The sequence below is a fragment of the Mustela erminea genome, chromosome 6, assembly GCF_009829155.1.
Source record: "Mustela erminea isolate mMusErm1 chromosome 6, mMusErm1.Pri, whole genome shotgun sequence".
Taxonomy (NCBI): Eukaryota; Metazoa; Chordata; class Mammalia; order Carnivora; family Mustelidae; genus Mustela; species Mustela erminea.
In genome coordinates, this window is record NC_045619.1 from 80,688,528 (window position 1) to 80,710,386 (window position 21,859).

Consider the following 21,859-nt stretch of genomic DNA (forward strand, 5'->3'; position numbering starts at 1 on the left):
CTCTGTAGAGTGGCCACCAAACCTGGCAAACCCAACTCATAAGCACATGAAGCATAAGGAATAAGAACTTTGAGAGTACTAAAGTCCTATGAGAAGAGAGAGGGTGATTTCTGTTAATGGACCCTATTTATAGCCAAAGTTATCAGATAGTTTGGTTTATAAGATAAATAGGGCTATCTTATGAAAGGGTACATGAGCCTAAATACTGTCTCTAAGAGTCGTGTGGTGGGGCTACATCTCACACTGTTGGGAGACACTGGCCAGTCCCATTTTCTTTTGTAGATTTTATCCTTGAAGCTAGCAAAAGGTCAGAGAAAACACAATGTAGGGTCATAAAGCAAAACAAGGAAATCTATTTAGTGTGAAGACTTTAAGAACTTGAATGGCTTGGATCACAAAGAAATAACTGGATTCATGACCCAGAGATATGAAGTATCAGAAACAGTATTGGGGGAGGAGGAGTAAAAATACAAAAAATATAAGTACAACACTCTATACCCGGTTGTCAGTTGCCTTTTTAAATTTCTCATGCCCCATTTTCAGAAAAGGAAGTCCCCAAAGAGCCTCCTTTAAAACGACAAAGCTACATAAATGTCATTTCTACTTGTACGTGCGGATAATCACAGGCCCCAATGGCACGACTGAGAAATGATCAGGCAGAAAATCATGTTCAAACTTAGTCCAGGGTGTATTTTTGTTTGAAATCCCAATTCAAAAACTTAATGTCAAATTCTCACAACTCAGTTCAATTCTCGACATGTTGACTGAATCTTCAATGCCCAAGTTCCTTTACTGGTTTCAGTCATACTGAAGACCCTGAGCCGAAGAACCACAGTCCTAGGTGGAGAGTACCAGGGATGGCATTTGCTGCCATAGAACTTTCTACCAGGCAGAGAGAATTGCACAAAGTTGGAAAGAGCTGCCGCAGAAGGTAGCTTCTGCCAAGAGGAAGCATTCAAGCACAGCTTGGACATGCTGTAGAGATTCATGCGGAGGACACACTGCTCAGCCACGTGGCTTTTAACAATCCGTCCCAAAATTCAGTACAAACACAGTTAGAGCATAGGTCTGGCCTTCAAAGGACTTACAATCCTTCTAAATACTATCATTACCAGACACACAAGAGCCTTCTATGCGTTAAGCCTGCACTCTAGGGAATAGTTTCTCTAAGAGAGGCTCATGGTTCCTTGAAAACAGAGGATTGCATGGTCAGGTACTGTTTTCAGGACCATTACATTACTATTCTTCTTCCATCTCCCTCCTTAAAACTTTCACCATGTAATGAGGAAATTACAGGCTCTGAAATATCTAGTCATGTTTTTAAAATGCTCACTCATAATTCAACAAGCATATAATGCCAACACAACACGTCTGAGTGCTGCATTAGGCAACAAAGATAAATTCCAGCTGAAGAAATAACGCTTAGACAATAATGCTAGGAAGTGATACACACTATATAATAAGGGAAACATAGTGCATTAAATTGGGAGCAACCACCTTCTTTGACACAGTGCATTTTCTGTTCAGAGCTTATCAACGCAGAACAAATTTGGGAATTTATACTTGGTGATATAAATAATTTCATAAGTCTTCCCTCTCCCAACTTTAGGAGCTGATAATGAAATTAAGAAGCCAGGATACAACAGGAATAACAACATAAGGTCCTATATACCAAGTGCCAGAAAAGAACAGGATGGAAAAGCAAAGAAGAGAAGGAAAGGGAAGAGAAAAGAAGGGAAGGGAAGAATGTACTCACTACCAGGACCGATATTCAGAGGAAAGCTGGTGACTAAGAGCAGGGACAACAAAGGACAGTTTGCTGGGTGGTGTGGCAGGGCATGAGGTAGATTTTAAAGAAATAGATTTAAAGGGACAGACTTGCACAGAGAAGGAGGGGGCTGCCACAAAACAGTTTCCTGTCAAACAGAGATGCTCAAAGATGAGAGAGAGGACTGTAGACATTGGAGTCTAGTGTAGGCAGTGTAGGCAGCAAAGACATGAAACACTGAGGAACAATGAATATTCTATTTGGCTGGAGTTCATGCAGGAAATAAAACAGAAATACAGCTATGGGAGAGGAGACACAATGGGAATGCACTTAAATCCCCAACAAACACTAGAAAGGTATCTTCCTTGCTGCGACATGGAAACAGGAAAGCATTTGGAAGGAGGTGAGGAGGGGAAGTGGCTTAGAAAAATAAATCTCATGAGAGTTGGTAGAATGGAGCAATTGTGGAGCTGATGAGAGAGGTGCAATCCGGTGAGGAGGTGTTCATTAAATTAGGTGAGGAAAAGTTCATTAAATTAAACTAACCTCCCTAGCCCCAGTTTTTCCACATTACTTATCAGTGTCTGAAAATATCCTATTAAGTTGTTTGTTGGTATGTCTGCTGTCTCTTTCTAGTGGAATATAAGATTCAGGAGGGTAGGGACCTTGTTCCAGGAGAATGGCTGGCTTTCCCTAAAAATTTGCTGGATGAATCCATGAATCCTTCCATGGCTTTTCATCGAGAAGGAGAAAGGGTAAGTATCCTAATTCACACTGGCCTGACCTGGAGCTCCACTTGGCAGAGCGAATCCTTTGTCTTCCTAGTACCTTGCCCAGGCATTTACATCAACATGAGGTTTTTGTAAAAACAGTGAACATAAACCTCTGTGGTAAAATAGTCTTGCAGGGGTAAGAACACTGCAGTGGGAATAAAGAAGGCGGGATTCTAGTTTTTGGTCCTATGATAAGCCTGAAAGGCCTTTCATCTCTCTGGATATTAATTTCATCATCTATGAAAACAAAGGTTAGAGGTTTCCACGTCATTACCAGCCCTCATACTTTACAATTCTAACAGAGACCACAATTTGTACGGTTGCAGGGGAGAATCTGATTCTCCAGGATTTTATAGGATACACGATCATACTCCAACAAACTTAAAAAGCATAATAAGTAAACTGTGTTTCTTATACTTGAACAATCTCTCTTGCCCCAAGATAATTCAAGCTGATCTATTTTAGAAACAGGAACTTATAAATTTATAAATTCCCTTTTATCCTTTCTGAAAGCTGTGGCTGACTTTGTAATTATTCAGAATCACAGATTTCTAGACCTGAAAGGAACTACAAAAATCATCTAACCTAACTGCAGTCGTTTACAATTAAAGACATGGGAGGCACAGAAATGCCAAAGACAAATTAAGAAGGTGGCAGGAATCAGACTGTGAAGCTTTCATGAGCCACATTAAAAAATCTGAACTTAATTCTATATGAAATGGGAAAGGTTTTAGGAAAGGGTTCCTTGGATCAGATCTGGGTTTTTGGAAGATCCCTTCAGCACAAATTTATACAGTTAATGAGCGGATATCAGAATGACAACACTGTTTCCAGACCCCAAATCCTACATTAATGTTGCTTTTGACCTATAGAGCCATCTCCTCAGAGACGATCCTTGGAGGCAGTGGGCACTCTGGTATGATGTCCCCCTCTCCTGCGGGCTCCAGCCACACAAACTGGCTATCCCCCCCGCCCCCCCCATCTTATGCTTTGTATGTCACTGATGCCATTTTTAAAAAAAAATAGTATATTTCTAAGGCTTCAGCATTTTATCTCAATTATAATCCTGTAAAAGGATTATATTAGCATGTTAATGAACACTAATGCTTTATTGCTCAGCCAATAAAATCCTGAAGTCATGCAGTCAACAGCAAGGACTCTACATACTGAAGATGAACACGCATCGGTATGGGTTAGAATTGCTAAGTCTTGGCCCACCAGCTGTGAAAAACTGGCTTGGCAAAGTTGGCAAAGAGATCAATGACTTAATTCATAAACCAGGAAAAAGCCTAAGTTCTGAGAAATATAATTCTGGAAAGAGATTTGAGAATAACATTTGGGAAGATAAGAGTATTTTTGAAAATAAAAAAAAATTTGCAAGTATAAGTAGGCTGCTCAGTAAAAATCAGTAAAGAATAAATTAAAATGTCATTTACAAATAGGCTAACATTAAAAGGAATTGCAAGCAATCCTATTTTGAAGTCAGTGGCATTAACAAGTTTGTTTACCAAATACTAATTTTTATGTATTAAAAACTGTATCATGCACTACTGAAAAACATAATTTTTTGATACCTTAAAATAAAAACCATACATTTTCTTCATTTACCTTTTTAAATTCATTCATTGTAAATTGTATAGTACATTCCTCAAGAGTAAAAACTTTAGCATTATATCATTGTTCTTGCTACTTTTAATAGGATACATTATTCCTAGCTTTAGGATTCCTGCATTTAAAACAGATATACATGGAGACATGCAGTAGGAAAATTTGAGACAGAGCTGAGAGTGGATCATGAAATTATACCTGTGGGAAAAGGTGAGATCACCTGGAACACTAAGGGGCTGAGGAAACAAAAGCATGAGTTTATCCACATAAGTAATATTTACTGAATTCTAACTATTTCCCAAGGTATTAACGGCAACACCAATGGCATGGCCTTGAAGAAAACGGATGTGGTTTCTGTCTTTGCAGAGCAATAGTCCTTCTCAAAGACAAGTAAGTTTTAAAAATGCTGTGGGAATTTGAGAAGGATAGAGTACCTGGAACAAAATGTGAGCACTCCAAATCTTACAGGCAAGGCAAGACTTTCAAGAGGATATGACATCTAAGCAGAGGACTAAAGGAGAAGTTGAGTTAGCCAAGTGAGATGGGAAAAATGAGAGCATTTCAACAAGAGAACTATGCTGGAAAGTGAGAAAATCTTGTATTTTCAAAGAATAGCAAAACATTAAATGTGGCTAATGAAGTAAGCAGGAGCTATTTTGTGTATAGATCTTGTAAGACAAACAGAAGGATTTGACCTTATCTGATGATCAATGGGGATCTACTGAAGTTTTTTAAATCAATTTTTTAAGATATCATATGTGCAAAGAGTATAAACTTTAAAAGATACAAGAGAGTGTAAAATTTTTTTTTTTAAGATTTTATTTATTTATCAGAGAGGGGGGGTGGAGAGTGAGCACAGGCAGACAGAATGGCAGGCAGAGGCAGAGGGAGAAGCAGGCTCCCTGCCGAGCAAGGAGCCCGATGCGGGACTTGATCCCAGGACGCTGGGATCATGACCTGAGCCGAAGGCAGCTGCTTAACCAACTGAGCCACCCAGGCATCCCAGAGAGTATAAAATTTTAAAGTAAGTCCAGTCACGGCAACTCAACTGTTCCACTCCTAACCTCCTAAACACTTTTACTAGTTTCCTGTGCAACCTTCCAGAGACACCATCTGCCCATATAGGCACATGTACGTGTGTGTGTTTGGGGGGTATGGTGAAGGGGATGTTTCTCCTCTAAAGGGTACAAGTGAATGAAATGACTTAAGTTGCTAAACAAGATCTTTTTAACTGCAAGGTAGGGGATGGATTTGAGAAGAGCTAATTGGAAGCTAGGAGTAAGCTCACTTGTAGTTTGGGTTCTTGTGTCTGAGACAGTATATTATATTCTAGTTGCACATGGAGAAAGTGTGGTGATGTACAAACGCACATACATGTACAAATGTACATACACACACACTAGACATATACATATAGAGAGAAAGATATCAGGAGAGAAGACAAGACTGGAAGTCAAGGTCAAGATCTCAGAGCTTCGGGGCGCCCAGGTGGCTCAGCGGGTTAAGCCACTGCCTATGACTCAGGTCATGAACTCGGAGTCCTGGATCGAGCCCCGCATCGGCTCTCTGCTCAGCAGGGAGCCTGCTTCCTCCTCTCTCTCTGCCTGCCTCTCTGCCTGCTCGTGATCTCTCTCAATAAATCTCTCTCTCAAAAAAAAAAAAAAAATCTCGAGGCTTCAAGCACAGAGAAGGTAATTAAAGCCATGGTATCAGACAACATCACCCAGGGAGAGGATGCAAAATGAGGAGGAAAAAAATAATATGGAGGCATGAGGAACTTCAACATTTAAGGGACAAGTAAAGCAAGGAGACTGGAAAGATCGCTCAGAGAAGTAGTGGCAAAGCTAGAAGAGGTTTGGAGGGAGATGAAGGTTGAGACAGTGGTCCGCAATCACTTTTCAACACTCCTTCTGTATTTGAGGTAATCCTCATCTCCCCAAGACGGAAGTCACAACTCAGATTTCCGCATACTTGGCAGCCAGTCTATAGACTTGTAACCTAGGACCATCCATTGTGGGCACTTATGCAAAACTTCAATTCAGAAGAGAACTCATGGTGAACGAAGCAAGGTTGTGAAATCTAGCAAGCTGGTTGGAGAGGGTGTTCAGTGCTTAGGACAGTAGCAGCGGCACAGGTTCTGGAGTCATCGGTGAACAGCAGGCAACATTTGTGTGAGTTGTAGTGTTGACACCGAGAAGTCGTGGGATCTGTACCCACGTGTGACTTGTGTGGTCCTGGCTGAACATCATTTAAACCTGTCCTCACACATTTATTGTGAGCCACCTAACATTCTTCAATGTATTCCTTTTCTGCTTTAACTGCCAGAGTGGGTTCTGTTGTTTGCAGCTCTGATCCCTGATCGATACAATGCAGTGTCGTGAAGACAAGGTAAAGAAGTATTTCAAGGAGGGATTGATCAATAGAATTAATTGCTGCCTAGAGGTCAAGCAAAATGTGGGCTGAACAAGGTCTGATTTAACATTCTAGAAGTTATTAGTGACCTTGGTGAAAGTAGTTTGGAGGGGACCTGGGACAAAAACTCTAGACTGCTGTAGATGGAGGAGAGCCTCTGACATGAAGAAATGGAGGCAGTGAAAATCAATCACACCTTTCAGAAATTTGGATATAAAGGGGAAGAAGGTTAATAAAACAAAATCTGGAAGGGATGTGTGGTTAAGGGAGATACGTGAGCATATTTCAATGCTGATGGGAAGGAGCAAATGGAAATAAGTTGAAACCAGAGTTTGAGGGGATAAGAAATGGAATAAGCTTCCTCTGAAGCCAGGAAGATTCAGTTTTCAGATGGACCCATCACTCCCAAGAGAAAGGGTATCTATTCCACTGAGACTGGAGAGAAGGAAGAAAGAATAGGCATGAAGCATGTGGGTTTATGTAAGGGGAGCAGAAGGGGGAGGAAGTCAGCTCCTGTTCTCTGCTTTGCTTGTCAAGAAGTTACCTGCTGAGAATAAGAGAATGGGTGGAAGAAAAAATTTGCATGGAATGGTGAAGGTTTACTATAGTCATTGTAGGAAATGAGAGGAAACTAAGCTGGGATGCATAGTAAGATTACTCAAGCAGAGCAGAGCACACAGCAGGGTCTGCAGCCATGCTCACACAGGTCTACCACTTGACATTTCTTTTTTTAAAGATTTATTTACTTATTTATTTATTTGACAGACAGAGATCACAAGTAGGCAGAGAGGCAGGCAGAGAGAGAGGGGGAAGCAGGATCCCTGCTGAGCAGAGAGCCCAATACGGGGCTTGAACCCAGGGCCCTGGGATCATGACCTGAGCCAAAGGCAGAGGCTTCAACCCACTGAGCCACCCAGGTTCCCCTACCACTTGACATTTTTATAATACTTTGGCTCTGATGGTGCATCTTCATACATAATATATGTTAATTCTCACAACCCTATGACTTAGGGAGCACTTATAGAGTTACCCTATTTTCACAGCCGAGGAGCCTATATGAAGTTGGGAAGTTTCCAGAATGTTTGTGGTAACTTCGTTGCTTGCAAATCTTGAATAGAATCACTTCACATAACCCATGGTTCCTCCACAATCTGGGACCTATTTCAGCAGTCTGATCTAACACCTCTGGCTATAAACCTCCTGTTGCAGTAAGAAACTCCAAAATACATCTTGCTCTTTCTCTTTCCTTACTCTTCTGCCAATCTAAATTGGATTCACTCTTCAAGGCCCAAATGGAGTCCCAAATCCTCCCCAGTGTGTCCCTAACCTCTTTGGCCATGGGGATTCCATCTGTTTCTACTTCTGCACTTTTTGTCTGGGCTTATTCATGGCAAGTTAGTAGCTATTTTGGCTGAATCCAATTTGCTTGAAATAAAGGAACAGACAGGCTCATTTGAAAGATTGCCTTGTCACGTTGGATTTGAAAATTCATCAAGTTGAACAGCACTCGTTCCAAAAAGGCAGATTAGTATTTTTAAATATTAAAAACTAATTTAACAAATATATATTTATTTTGCCAAAAACAAGAGTTTCAGTCATTACAATATCCAAATTGATGCCTATTCAGAGTTATTAATCTGAACATTACATCAGTGCTTTCATGAAAGATATGGAAGCACTCCAACTTTCAATTGCTTGTTTATACAAAAACCACTGACTAAACTAAACTGTTAAATTCGACAATTTTAATCAATGTTTAATGATGATTAGGAAGTATGATCTTACGATAACTCCATACCAACAAACATATATGGTCTACAAATTCAGTTCCATTTCTTCACTATCACATTCTTATTTAAGGATATGAACAAATTGTAAAAGCCTGTTTCGGAGCACATTCTTTGTACAAAAGAAAAATTACTTGGGGGAAAGTTAAAATGGAATAAAAAAGTAAAAATGAAGATATTCTAATGTATTATTAAAATCCCAGGGATCTATTTTTATATCATACCAATGAGTAAGAGATGTAATTTAGAACCATAATGTCCAAACACGTAAGACTCTTCTTGCTCTGGAACATTTGCCCAAACAAGCCAAGTCCTTCTCCATAACATATCTCAAATATCCCATTTATCTGTCAGGTTCATTTAATTTATGCCTAAATGCTTCCTGCAATCCATAGCTAGTGTTACCTCCTAAAAACTTGCTCCTATGTCCATTCATGATATTGATAATGAAACTACATTCACTTCTATGTCTAATGCTTTGACTGTGTCATTTCATTTTTCTTCATGGCACCACATCTTCACAAAGGATCCCAAGCAGAATCTTAGGGTCACTGAATCAAAGTTAGATTTGCTTCATTTGTACAATTCTTACACTTTTCTAGCTAGACTCTTCCCTGCCATTAACTATGCTGAAACTTCCGTCTCCTATCTGCAAGCCTTTCTTCAGATATCTTTGATGCAATGTGATCATCTTATTTTATTCTGGAGTTGGTTCTTCTTGGAAGCAAAATGAATACATGAAGTAAGGAAGAAATTGCAAAGGGAATGCTATTAGTAGTTTCATATCAAGCAAGCATTTGTTAATTGACTTCCAAACTTTTAACAGATTAAACTAACATAGCTTGGATTTTTGGGGGAGGCAAGATAAAGCCGGTATTTATAATATAATCTCTAAGTTATACCTGACCTTAATGTGAGTTGCAGAAGTTTCATCAATTAAATTTTTGAAAATTATGAATCATGTGACATCCCACATATCACTTCAAATAGATTCTTTTCCAGGGGAAAAGATCCTTTTTTAATAAAAAGTTGTTCATTTAATGAAAAAATACTAATAAACCACTGCTTCATATGAGATACCTACAAATGATCTACAATGAATCGCTTAATTCTAAGTAGACATTTTCTTCCTAGTATTAATAAACAAGTACATGCAAATAATTACCGGGTATTTTATCCTACTATTCATCTACAGAAAAATAACATAAATTTTCACTGTTAAAGTTTTATCATATAATTTGCAAAATGAGGATGAATTATGCATATCTATATCTAAGAACTGGTTAGATTGTTATTCAGACCAGAAAGGAATTTGGCATAAAGTCATTTGGTTCTGGAAATAATCCATGGTAACTTAGCTACTGAAGTAGTTAAAGACCTCATTATAATTGGCTTAAGCTATAAGATAATATCATCATATGGACTCTCAGAGTATTTTTGCCTCAAGTCTTCAATAAGCTTAGAGTGAACATCTTAGTTCCAAAAATAAATTCATGTTGCATGAATTGACTGACACACTGATAGTAATAAGTACAGGTTTAATCACAAACTTCTACCAAGGACTTATTTTTCTGGAAGGCATTTTTCACATACTTCATCTTATTTAATTTTATTTGACCTCTGCTTTCCCAACCTCCTAACACAAATGCCCGTTTAAGAGATGAAGAAAATGAGGCTCAGAGATATTAAGTGATTTGCACAAATTCTCAGTTAACAAATTGCAGAGGTAAGAATTAACCCCCAGTCTTCGTATACAATGTTCTTTCCATAACATCAGAACTTCCACCACTTGTGAAAACTGGAAAGAAGCAGATTTGATCCACATAAACATTTTACATTCATTTGTCGGCTAAATCTTAAAATCGCTTCTGAGATATATTTTTCAGACATCATTGCAGGTAGCTGCTCCCACAGATCAGCAGAGTATCCGTCAAGGTACTAGACTGAGTCTTTTGCAAAAGATGGGTATATAAAATAAGTATGTTTGCATTTTCTTTCAGCATGGACATAATTGAGGAGTAAAGGTGTGACAAAATGATAAATACCTTTTAACGTTGGCAGGCAACAAATATTTCTTGCGTAATACAAAGAAATGCAAAGGTAAGCAATCCAGTGAGAATATGGGGCCAAACAAAACTCAAAATCATACGAGAAATGTAATAATGTTACAGGCCATGGATACAAATTTCCATGCCTGCTGATGATTTGAGGGTTCCCTTCAATATTACACCTATATTTCTGAGTGTATACTTCTGAGTGTTTTTATGGGTTCAGGATAAATAAACACATACTTGCTATCACTGCCTACAAGCCTGCCCGTGTGCATCCTCTGGCCCTTTTCTATGTTCTTGGAGTCTCCGGCAAAGGTAGTACATGTCCCCATGTCCTTACTTCTGTCCCTTTAAAAAAGCTCCCATCCCCAAAGCTAAAAAACTTTTGAGACATCACACAGCATCTTCTTCAGACTTGAATAGCAAGTTCAGAGCTACTCAAAAACGAAAAAATGAGAAAGGAACTCAATTTAGTGAAGCCAGCACAGAGAAGACAATGAACTAACTCTCAAAGACTGTCTCTGAAGTACTGAAAGTACTTCCAGGTTTATACAAGGCAAATGAGGGACAAAAGTGGGTAGATATGTGCAGGTGGGCAGCAAAGATCAGATCCATCATGGTCTTGGGTCAATCACAGGCAGGGATCTTGCTGGCTCAGGTTGGTCCTTATTGCTTGAGAAAGGTAATTTTGGTTCCCATCAGGAGAGGCTTTGCCCTCAGGGTCTTTGGCCTGAGCCAAGAGAAAACCTGGGAAGTACCAAGCTAGAAAGTGTGAGGTCAGAATGGAGGCAACAGAAGTCCTCTTTCAAAAGTACTAGTTCTTAACCCTATTTAATACATAGATGTATTAACTGATGACTGAGTCATAATTTCTTCTTTATATAGCATGCAAAAGTGATCATGAACTCCAACAGATTTAAGCATGAATATTTTCCAGAGTAGTGCATTCTTTGGTAGAAAAAAAATCAGCTGACCATGAAGGTCACACAACTATGGTGCTTTGTTTCAAAAGGATAGAATATGGGTATCCCTGATTGTTTCTTCAATTTCTTTTGCATGAGATCTATCACTAAGAAGTAGTTCAGAAAAGTACACTATTTATTAGGTTGGATTTTAAAAATTTAAGTCCTCCCTTCATATAAGAGGAGACCCTGGCTTCAAGGAAAAAATACCCTTGTCCTCCAATTTAAAAACCTTTTTTTTTTTTTAAGATTTTATTTATTTATTTGACAGAGAGAGATCACAAGTAGATGGAGAGGCAGGCAGAGAGATAGAGGGAAGCAGGCTCCCTGCTGAGCAGAGAGCCCGATGCGGGACTCGATCCCAGGACCCTGAGATCATGACCTGAGCCGAAGGCAGCAGCTTAACCCACTGAGCCACCCAGGCACCCCAATTTAAATATCTTAATGATGTTCAAGTTTACAAATGAATAGAAATTGTTTTTGAGTCAGCAAAACCTGAAGTATCACAGAGAGTAAATGACGAATGAGCCCAGAAGAACTGCTAATGCAAGTTCAAATTTAGTTGGGTCACTTGATAGTGATTTCCAAAAGTTCTTTGTCAAACTTCTCAATCAGAAAAGGAAATCACTTTTATGAAAAATACACACACACACACACACACACACACACACACACACACACACACACATACACACACACACCCCTCAGCATAGCGAACATGTTAAATAGATGTTCTTTAATGCCTAAAAACAGTCATGTTTCCATAGATGGCCTTCATTATTATGTTGACGTATATTCCCTCTAAAACTACTTTACGGAGGGTTTGATCACAAACGGATGTTGTACCTTGTCAACTGCTTTTTCTGCATCTATTGAAAGCATCATATGTTTCTTATCCTTTCTTTTATTAATGAGGTGTATCACAAATCACATTGAGTGATTTGCAAATATTGAGCCACAACTGCAACTGAGCAATAAATGCCACTTGTTTGTGGGTGAATTTTTTTTTTTTAATGTATTGTTGGATTTGGTTTGTTAGTATTTTGAGAATTTTTACATCTATGTTCTTCAGGGATATTGGCCTGTAGTTCTCTTTTTCAGTGGAGTCTATAATCTGTTTTTGGTATTAGGGTAATGCTGGCCTCACAGAATGAATTTGGAAGTTTTCCTTCCTTTTCTATTCTTTGGAATAGTTTGAGAAGAATAGATATTAACTCTTCTTCAAATGTTTGGTAGAATTTACCTGTGAAGACATCTGGCCCTGGACTTTTGTTTATTGGGAGTTTTTTGATTATGATTCAATGTCCTTGCTGGTTATCAGGACAGCATATTAATTCTGAAAGCTGTTTTAGGTGGCAACTTTTTCACTTGATTGGATGAATAGATGATGCCTTTAAAAGTCCAATTCATATTTGAAAACATCAGAAATGCTTTTGCTCCTCTCGCTCTCCTTTTTTTTTTTGGTTAATTTGTTATTGGTATGCTTAATTTTATTTGTTGACCCAAGTAAGCCCTGGGATGACCAGATATTTAGTCTAACATTACTCTGGGTGTGCCAGTGAGGGTGCCTCTGGATGGGATTAACATTTGAATTGGTGGACTAAGGAAAGCAGGTTGCTTCCCTAAACTGTTCAGGCCTCATGTAATCAAAGGAAGACCAGAATAGAACAAAAAACTGAGTAAAAGGGATATTTTGCCTGCCTGACTGTGAGCTGGATATTGTTCTTCTCCTGCCCTTGAACTGGAATTTACACTATTGGTACTCCTGGTTCTCAGTTCTTTGGACTTGGACTGAAAGTATACCATCGGCTCTCCGGATATACGTTGACTGCAGATCTTGGGATCTTCTCAGCCTCCATGAGCCAATTCTTTATAATCAATCAATGTCTCAATCAATCAATCTCTCTCTTTCAATATATGTCCTTTTGGTTGTTTTTCTGGAGAACGCTGATTAACATGGGAATCTTGGGCTTTTTTTTATTTAAGAAAATCTACCATAACGCACTACAGAGAGTGCATCATTAGCCATAATTTTGAAAGCTACAGTGCCTGCTAGAATTTCCTAATTAATCCCATAGGGCGCAGTCCTCTGGTTATTTATCCCCACTCTGTTAACAGGCCTCCTGTTAACTCCAGTGAGGAACTGTGTGCTGGGTTTATAATCAGAGGACTGAGCTCATTCTGCATCTTTCTCTTCCTATCTCTTGGAGCAACTCTGTGGGCTTATCACTCATATATTCTTAAAGAAATCCTCTCAGATTGCCTCTATATTCTGTAGTTAATGACATGCAGATACTGGCTATGCCAGTAACTCACACTAAATGAATTATTCGTGAAGTGGCAATCAGCTGAGAAAGAGAAAAAAGAAGGAAGGAAGGAAGAAAAGGAGGGAGGAAGGAAGGAAGGAAGGGTGGGTGGGAGGGAGAGGGAGAAAGTTTGTTTTCCCATTGTCTTCCTATGTGGGTTATTTACCATGGTTTCAGCTCATTACAGATTCTCTAATACCAATGAGCTGCTTTCTGGATGGAGTATTACAGAAACATTCAATTTGTAAGGCCAGTTAGCTGTTTTAAAAACCGTCTCTAAAGAATAATCTATATGCTATTCTTATTTATAAAAGTAAGACATTAGGTATCTAATAAGTAAATTAGTCTCATAAAAACACTGAATTTATAGATTGATGATAAGAATTTGAACACTGGGTTTACTGGGTAAATGATTCTGGGCAAAACATCTGATTTCCAAGCTCTCCAGTTTTCTTAACCACAAAACAGGATATTATAAAAATGCGTGCATCATAGGACTGCTGGAAGAAATCAGATATTGTATCTAGAAAGCATATTAAGTGTCTCTTAAGAATCATGGTTATTAGTAGTAGGTGATATTTTTTAATACAACCTTATTGACAAATAACGGCAAGAAAAAAGAACACAAAATAGAAATAATAGGGAAATTACTTGTTTTCATTAAGAGTTATGCTCACATTACTTCATACATGGGCTAGAATTTCCCAAAATGCAGAATAAGAAACAATGGAGAAGAGGAGGTATCCTTAGCCAAAGTATTGCATTACAAAGACAGGAAGGCAATGAGAGGAGATAGTGTTCTTTTTTTTTTTTTTTTTTTTTTAAAGATTTTATTTATTTATTTGACAGAGAGAAATCACAAGTAGATGGAGAGGCAGGCAGAGAGAGAGAGGGAAGCAGGCTCCCTGCTGAGCAGAGAGCCCGATGCGGGCCTTGATCCCAGGACCCTGAGATCATGACCTGAGCCGAAGGCAGCGGCTTAACCCACTGAGCCACCCAGGCGCCCGATAGTGTTCTTTTGATAACAAGTTTAAAAAAAAAAAAAAAAAAAAAGGAAAGGCAAAGAGCGAAAGGAACAAAGAAGGTAGATATCTAAATATAATTTATAATTTATGTTTGCAGGTGTGTCATGCCTGGCACATAGCAGGTACTAAACAAATGTTTATTAAGATTCTAATCTTCACATTCAAACGGCATTTAAATTAAGTACCATCTACACGTCAGACATTTAATGTCCAAGTGAGTTGCTTTGCAAATTGTGGGTAGGATTAAAATTTTAAGCAAAAATTTAGAGTGTACAGTAAAAGCAAGAGAGATGGGGGAAATTTCTGGAACTTGTGGTCCTTTCAATACATGCATGCCATTTATCAGTACATATACAATAAATAACAAGTGTTTTAAATGAATGAATTCCTTCTCTTGCACTACTCAAAATAATTTTTAAGGACCAAAACATATCAATTTAAACAACTGAATCCCTTTTTTACCTATAAAAAATCTATATGAAATTAACCTTTCTTATACAATATAAGCATAATTCAGTAAGTTCAATGCTTGTCCTCAATAATTCTTTAGTGATGAGGTAGCCTAAAGATGCCCATCTGTTCAGCATATCTAAGCATTTCAAACCACCAATAAATAAATATTTCTCAAACTCTACATTATCTCTATTTTAGAAGTTTAGAAGAATTCAAGGAAAGCAAAGTCTATGACAAGACACTAACTGGTGGGAGAAATAGAAACATTATATATATATATATATATATATATATATATATATTCTTTAATAAACAGTACAGTATATAAGAAGGTGTGTTACAACTGGATAACTGGATATGAACCAGTATAGAACAAGGTGCAAATTCTTTGATCAGATAAAATTTTAAAACAGATTTTAAAAATTAAATCTGTGTGCCCAATTCATCAGAAAGTCTTCAGAGAGAAAAGAAAAAGTAAGTAGTGTAGAAGTATAATTAAATCATGGATAGTCAGACCAAAAAGCAAAAGGTATTTCTGCCGGATTATAGAAGTTTGCCACAGCTACCATAATAAAGTACCACAAACTGGTGCCTTAAGCAACAGAGATTTATTGTCTCACTATTCTGTAGGATAATAGTCCAAAATCAAGGTGCTAGAGGGTTGGTTCCTTCTGAGGGCTGTGAAGGACAGTTTGTTCCATGCCCCTTGCCTGGCTTCTGGTGTTTTGCTGGAAATCTCTGGTATTCCTCAGCTTGTAGCTATATCACTCCAATCTCTGCATTCATATTTACCTGACATTATCCGCTTGTGTCTGTGTCTATATTTCCCCACTTTATAAGGACAACTGTCATACTGGAGCATGGTCCCATGTTTTTCCACCAGTTTGATTTCATCTTAACTAATTACACTTGTAACATTTCCATTTCCAAATAAGGTCACTTTCTGAGATACTGTGCATTAGAACTTCAATATGAATTTTTGAGAGACACAATTCAACGCATAACACAGATGAACTGTCCTGAGGAAAAGAAAGAATTAAGAGAGCTAAAGGTGACTTGCTAAGGATAAATGGATACATAACCCTGTAGGGCCAGGCAACAGAGAGCCTTGGAACCTTCACCTTAGCAAAGGAACTTGATGTGTTGAGCAACAGGGAGACAGTGTGGGCTCTCAAATAGAAAAAAATGGTGTTTGGGACGCCTGGGTGGCTCAGTTGGTTAAGCAGCTGCCTTTGGCTCAGGTCATGATCCCAGTGTCCTGGGATCGAGTCCCACATCGGGCTCCTTGCTCAGAAGGGAGCCTGCTTCTCCCTCTGCCTCTGCCTGCCATTCTGTCTGCCTGTGCTCGCTCTCTCCCCCTCTCTCTCTCTGATAAATAAATAAAAAAAATCTTTAAAGAAAATTTAAAAAAAAAAAAAAGAAAAAAAAGAGAAAAAAATGGTGTTTTGTAAACATTAATCTGGAGAACGGGTCCCGGTGAGTAGGAAAGTATGAGACACTAAAGACAGAATAACTAAGTAGAACGTGACATGAAGTAAAAACTATCTGGCAGCAGCAGTCAGAATGAAAGAAATTAAATGAATCCAAGAGAAAGTGGTCTATCAATAAAAGATTATTCCTTTAGGGAGTTCAGATTATACCAAACAATTTCCTATATTTTTGTTAATTTGAAGAAATGTCTTACAAACTGATTTCAGAGTTCATAAGCATCAGCTACCAATTTCAGTAATTATATGTGATATGCAACTATATGAATGACTCACGCAGAATTATTTTCCTATTCTTGGTGTTATGCCAAAGGCTTGGCAAGCAATAACGCCAATTATTTTAAGGGGTTTGGGAATCAGGAAGAAGCTTCCTCAACATAATGCACTACTGGATTGATACAGAATAATCCCTGGCAACGATTATGCACTGAAGAGAAAAAGTTAGCAAATGAGTAACTTCTGAAGACACTCTCTGAAATGGAATGCCAAGGTGGTCCTAACATAATGAATAGTGGAATGTCAAGAAGGAAGATACAGTCAAAACATCGAAAGCTCTTACAATTTTCATTGTAGCCAAGACATGTAGCCAAGAACCATTCTGAAAAACATAATGGCCAACCTATTTTTTGACAACTTTTATAGACTATATGTACTGACAAGAGACCAAATAAAGGGGAAGTACTAAAATTTCACTAAGAATCTATAGGGGATGAGGGACATGGAATGGATGGAGATGAAGATAAAATTTTTAAAAATAAATATGGTAAATATAGAGTCAATAAGAAATATAAAGTGGGCCAATATACTTTCAAATATTTCAGATCCTTTATATCTAAAAGGTGGACGAGACATCCAGTCATAAAATTCAGTGTGCTCCCAACTGGCTTTTGTCATTACCCTTGCACCCAACTTGCCATCGCTAATATCCTCCGTGTCATCCATCAAGTTCCATGCAAAGGACATCTTCAGTCTTCCTCTCTCTTGCTCTCTAATAGCATTCCCCTTTCTTCCTGAAATTCCTTCTCTTGATTTCTGTAACACTGCCTTCTTTTCTTTCCTCCCATATTCTAGCCACAGCTTTGCTGTCTCCATCACATCATCCTTTCTATAAAATGCTCAAACCCTGGAGATTTTAAACCTCTCTAGGTAATCTCTTCCAGTTCTTCAACTAACATGTACATGCTCAAGAATCCCAAATTTATGTACAACTTAAACTTCTATGAATTCCACAACCACGTATATTCAGCTGACGACTCAACTGTTATGTCCCATAGGTACCACAACCTGAAATGATGATCTTCCCACCTGGTCTGTTTCCTAAGTAAGCAGCACCGACATGTGCCTATATTGCTCAGGCCAGAAACCTGAGTATCCACCTTGAAACCTCTTTCTTTATCATCTCCTATCACCAATTAATCAGCAGGAATGGTTTTAACTCACGAATGCATCCACATCTCCATCACCACATTCAGTGTAAGCTACCACTGTCTCCCATCCCCTGGCTTCCCACATCCAGTTTTATCTTCCATTCAGCCTGAAGCTGATTCATTTAGAACGCAAATGTTATCATGGCACTCTTCTGCTTAAAACTTCCATTGCCCACCCCCTTGTTCGTAGCATGAAACCCTTACTTAGGCCTTACTGTGCCCTTCAAGGTCCTGCTGCCCTTCATCCATCCATCAGGCACTTTTCCCTTTGCACTCTGCCTTCTACCCATTCTTCCCACTCTTACACAGTGTTTCTCTCCAGCTGGAGGCCTGAAGGCATGCTAAGTCCTCCATTAGGAAATTCCCTTCTTTCCCATCTTTACCTCTATGCCTAGCTGATGTTTACTTAATCTTCAGATTTCCAAAGAAACCTCTATTTTCTTCAAGCACTATCACCTATCCAGATCAGCCCCTCTTAACACATTTCTCTTCAGGGCACTTGCCTCATGCACAATTAAATACTCTTTGGTGTAATGGCCCGTTTGTTATCTTTCTTGCCTGAGACACAGTATGAGTCATGTATATCTTATTACTGCTTCACCTCTAGCATAGCCTTAAACAAAGTGGCATTTAATAAATGTTTTCTAAATGAACAAATGAACTCCAACATTTACCAGTGCTATTTTAACCCTTATCAAGTAAACTGTGGTAAAAATCAATAGATGCAACGATGGTCATATCATTTAAACAGCCCCACAGATTCAGTTAACAAATCTGCATGACTTACAAATTATCACTTGCTTATTTTTATATATGACTACAGGTCTAATTTCTTAGAGGGCCAGAACTCTATAAGACCAGCTGACAGACAACATGTATAATTGCATAATTTTTTAAAAATGTTGCTTCTAAGAAGTCAAACATCCTTAGAGGTAACAACAACAACAGAATGAAATGGAAAACCAAATTTGATCAGAATAGTGGGGAAAAAAACATCTTAACATGAATAATAAAAGATATAATATTAGAAGTCCTCATTATGAAAAATTCATGATCTCAATAATATACTAACCAGTTTTTACATCATTTTCCTAACTTTTGAAGATTTTATCTTTAAATGACAAAGAAGTAACATAAATAAGAATTTACATTCCATTCTTCAGTATGATCCACTCAGAATGGAAAGTAGCTGCCAATTTGCGCTACACATTTATAGGTGAAAACAGTGATACAGACCTATTTTTAATAGACTGCACTGATACGTTATTTAACCTAAATCTCTGTCCTCTTTTCCTTTTTTTCTTTTTTCCTTTTTTTTTTTTAAAGATTTTATTTATTTACTTGACAGAGACAGAGAGATCACAAGTAGTCAGAGAGGCAGGCAGAGAGAGAGGAAGAAGCAGGCTCCCCGCTGAGCAGAGAGCCCGATGCGGGGCTCGAACCCAGGACCCTGAGATCATGAACTGAGCTGAAGGCAGAGGCTTTAACCCACTGAGTCACCCAGGCGCCCCACTTTTTCCTTTTTTTTCAAAATTTTATTTATGTAATTGCAGAGAGAGAGAGAAAGAGGAGGAGCACAAGCAAGGGGAGTGACAGGCAAAGGGAGAAGCAGGCTCCCCACTAAGCAGGGAGCCCGATACGGGACTGGATCCCAGGACCCAGGGATCATGACCTGAGCCCAGGGCAGACGCCTAACCAATCACCCAGGTGCCTGGCCTCATTTCTTGATTTTTTTTTCTGTCTCAATAAATAGCAACACCATCCATGCATTGTTCAAACTCCAAAACTTGACTCCCTCTATCTTGATCTCTCTTCAGTTCTCTTCCACAATAAACTGTCTTCACTCTATTTTCAAAAAATACCAAGAATACCTTTATCATTTCCTTAATCCACATCGCTGATATCTTTGCCTAGACTCCTGCAATAGCCTTCCAGCTGGTCTTCCTATGTCTGCTTCTGCTCTCCCCTCTGTATTGAATCCTGTAATCTACAATTTTGTTAATATAAAGCACTGGATCATAGCTATCCTTTTCAATACAAATGTTATCATTCTCCTGAAATCCTCAAGAGCCTCTCTAATTACCTGGCCCTTACTTAATTCTTTAATTGCATCTTAACTGATTCATCTGCTCCATCACATTATCCTTTCTTACAGTTTCTAGAACATCCAAGCTAGTTCCCACAGTAGGGTCTTTCTGCTTGCTATTCCTTCTCTTTGGAATGCTCTGTTCCAGATCTTTCTGTGGTGTTTCCTGGTCATCAAGTCAACTGTCAACCCTCCCCGCTAATGCCTCATAGATTTTCCCTGATCCCCTGACCATCTCATCTAAATTAATCCCTAGTCAATCTGTATCACATCATCTTGTTTCAGTTTCTTCCCTTATATATTACCTGAAACTGCCTTCTTTATTTCTATGGCTACCCTCTCATTCTCTGTTTTCCCCTTAGAATGTGAACTCCTGAGCATGGTCAATTTTTTAAAATAAATACTGACTTTTAAGGCAGAGAAAAATCTATTGAAAGCTAAGAGAAATAAGAGAAAATGGTTTCCCTAGGGCCAATAAATCATTGTGTAGCTAAACAGGGGGTGATAAGTTTATATCTTGGAGGTTTTCTGTCTCCAAGGACCAATGGCACATTCTCGACATTTAAGAAAGGTAAGTCTAGAACCCTCCATATGTCCAAACCTGACAGTCAGTGTTCTTACTTGCAAGGCCTACTACCTAACCACATAATTAATGAGAATCATTCAAATCTGTGCCTCTGGGAAATAATAAATTACTATATCTCACGGACTTCCAAGGTCTTCATGAATAGTATTTGTGAATGTCAAGGCCCCCTCACAGTATCTGGACTGTTTCCATGAGGGGATAAATTACCTTGAATATTAGTTAATATTCTAAAAAATAATTAGAAATCATTTACTCCACTGGAGTTATTTACTAAATACCACAGAGCATGAATACAACCACCGAGATTACTTACAGCAGCAAACAAAAATAGCGTTGGGTACTTTGTCTTCCTATTAATTGATTGCTTTTGTTAGACAACATTGTCTGGAAAAATCTGACTACAATTCTAACTGCAAGCCGCAGTAACCATGTCAATATGTGAACTATCTGAATATCTAATTATGAAAAAAAGAAGGCAATTTCACAGTGGAAGCATTATTTTAATTCAAGAAACCAGCCATATTAACTTATTAGTCTGACATATAGCAGATAGCTAAAAAACTTTAATTTGAAAGATAATTATTTTTAGCTGATTAATATGCTTCAAATTAAATTCACTGCTTTTAATGGGCCCATCAACTTGACAACCTGGGAAATTAATAAATTTTGCATGCAGTAATCCTAGGAAATTTATACAGCTGTGCTACACATCATTACAAGGATTACCTTCACAGTAGGCATTGTCCTCTCGAAGAGCCCTATAACCATCTCGACAGCTACAAACGGCCCTGTCATTCAGATTTCTGCAGACAGAATTCTCCATGCAGTTATGCCTTTCAGAACAAAAGTCATAACCTACAAGAGAAAAGAAACTTATTAAGGTAAATGAAACTATGACAAAGCACACAACTTTACTGACGAAATACTCTCTTTGATTTAGAAGCTATTTTTCCTTAAATTATTTTTTTATTGATATTTTCATTCAATGTTAGAGAACCACACGCTATGTGTACTAAAAGTGCTTCTTCATGTTTAACTCAGTTATTTCCTATTTCCAGTTAATTCTATGTCTTCTTTGTTTTTGACTTTATGTTTTCTAGTCCCTGATATTTGAAGTACAGTACTCCA

At 38.2% G+C, this 21,859-nt stretch overlaps 1 protein-coding gene across 6 annotated transcripts in view; it reads right to left on the bottom strand.

Moving 5' to 3' along the window:
* Positions 1–21,859, bottom strand: part of NELL2 (neural EGFL like 2) — a 399,311-nt gene that overhangs the window by 156,566 nt on the left and 220,886 nt on the right. For all 6 annotated transcript variants that reach the window (XM_032347951.1, XM_032347957.1, XM_032347956.1 and 3 more), the window contains one exon: positions 21,458–21,586. In XM_032347951.1, the coding sequence (XP_032203842.1) occupies positions 21,458–21,586 (129 nt within the window). The remainder of the gene's footprint in view (positions 1–21,457; positions 21,587–21,859) is intronic.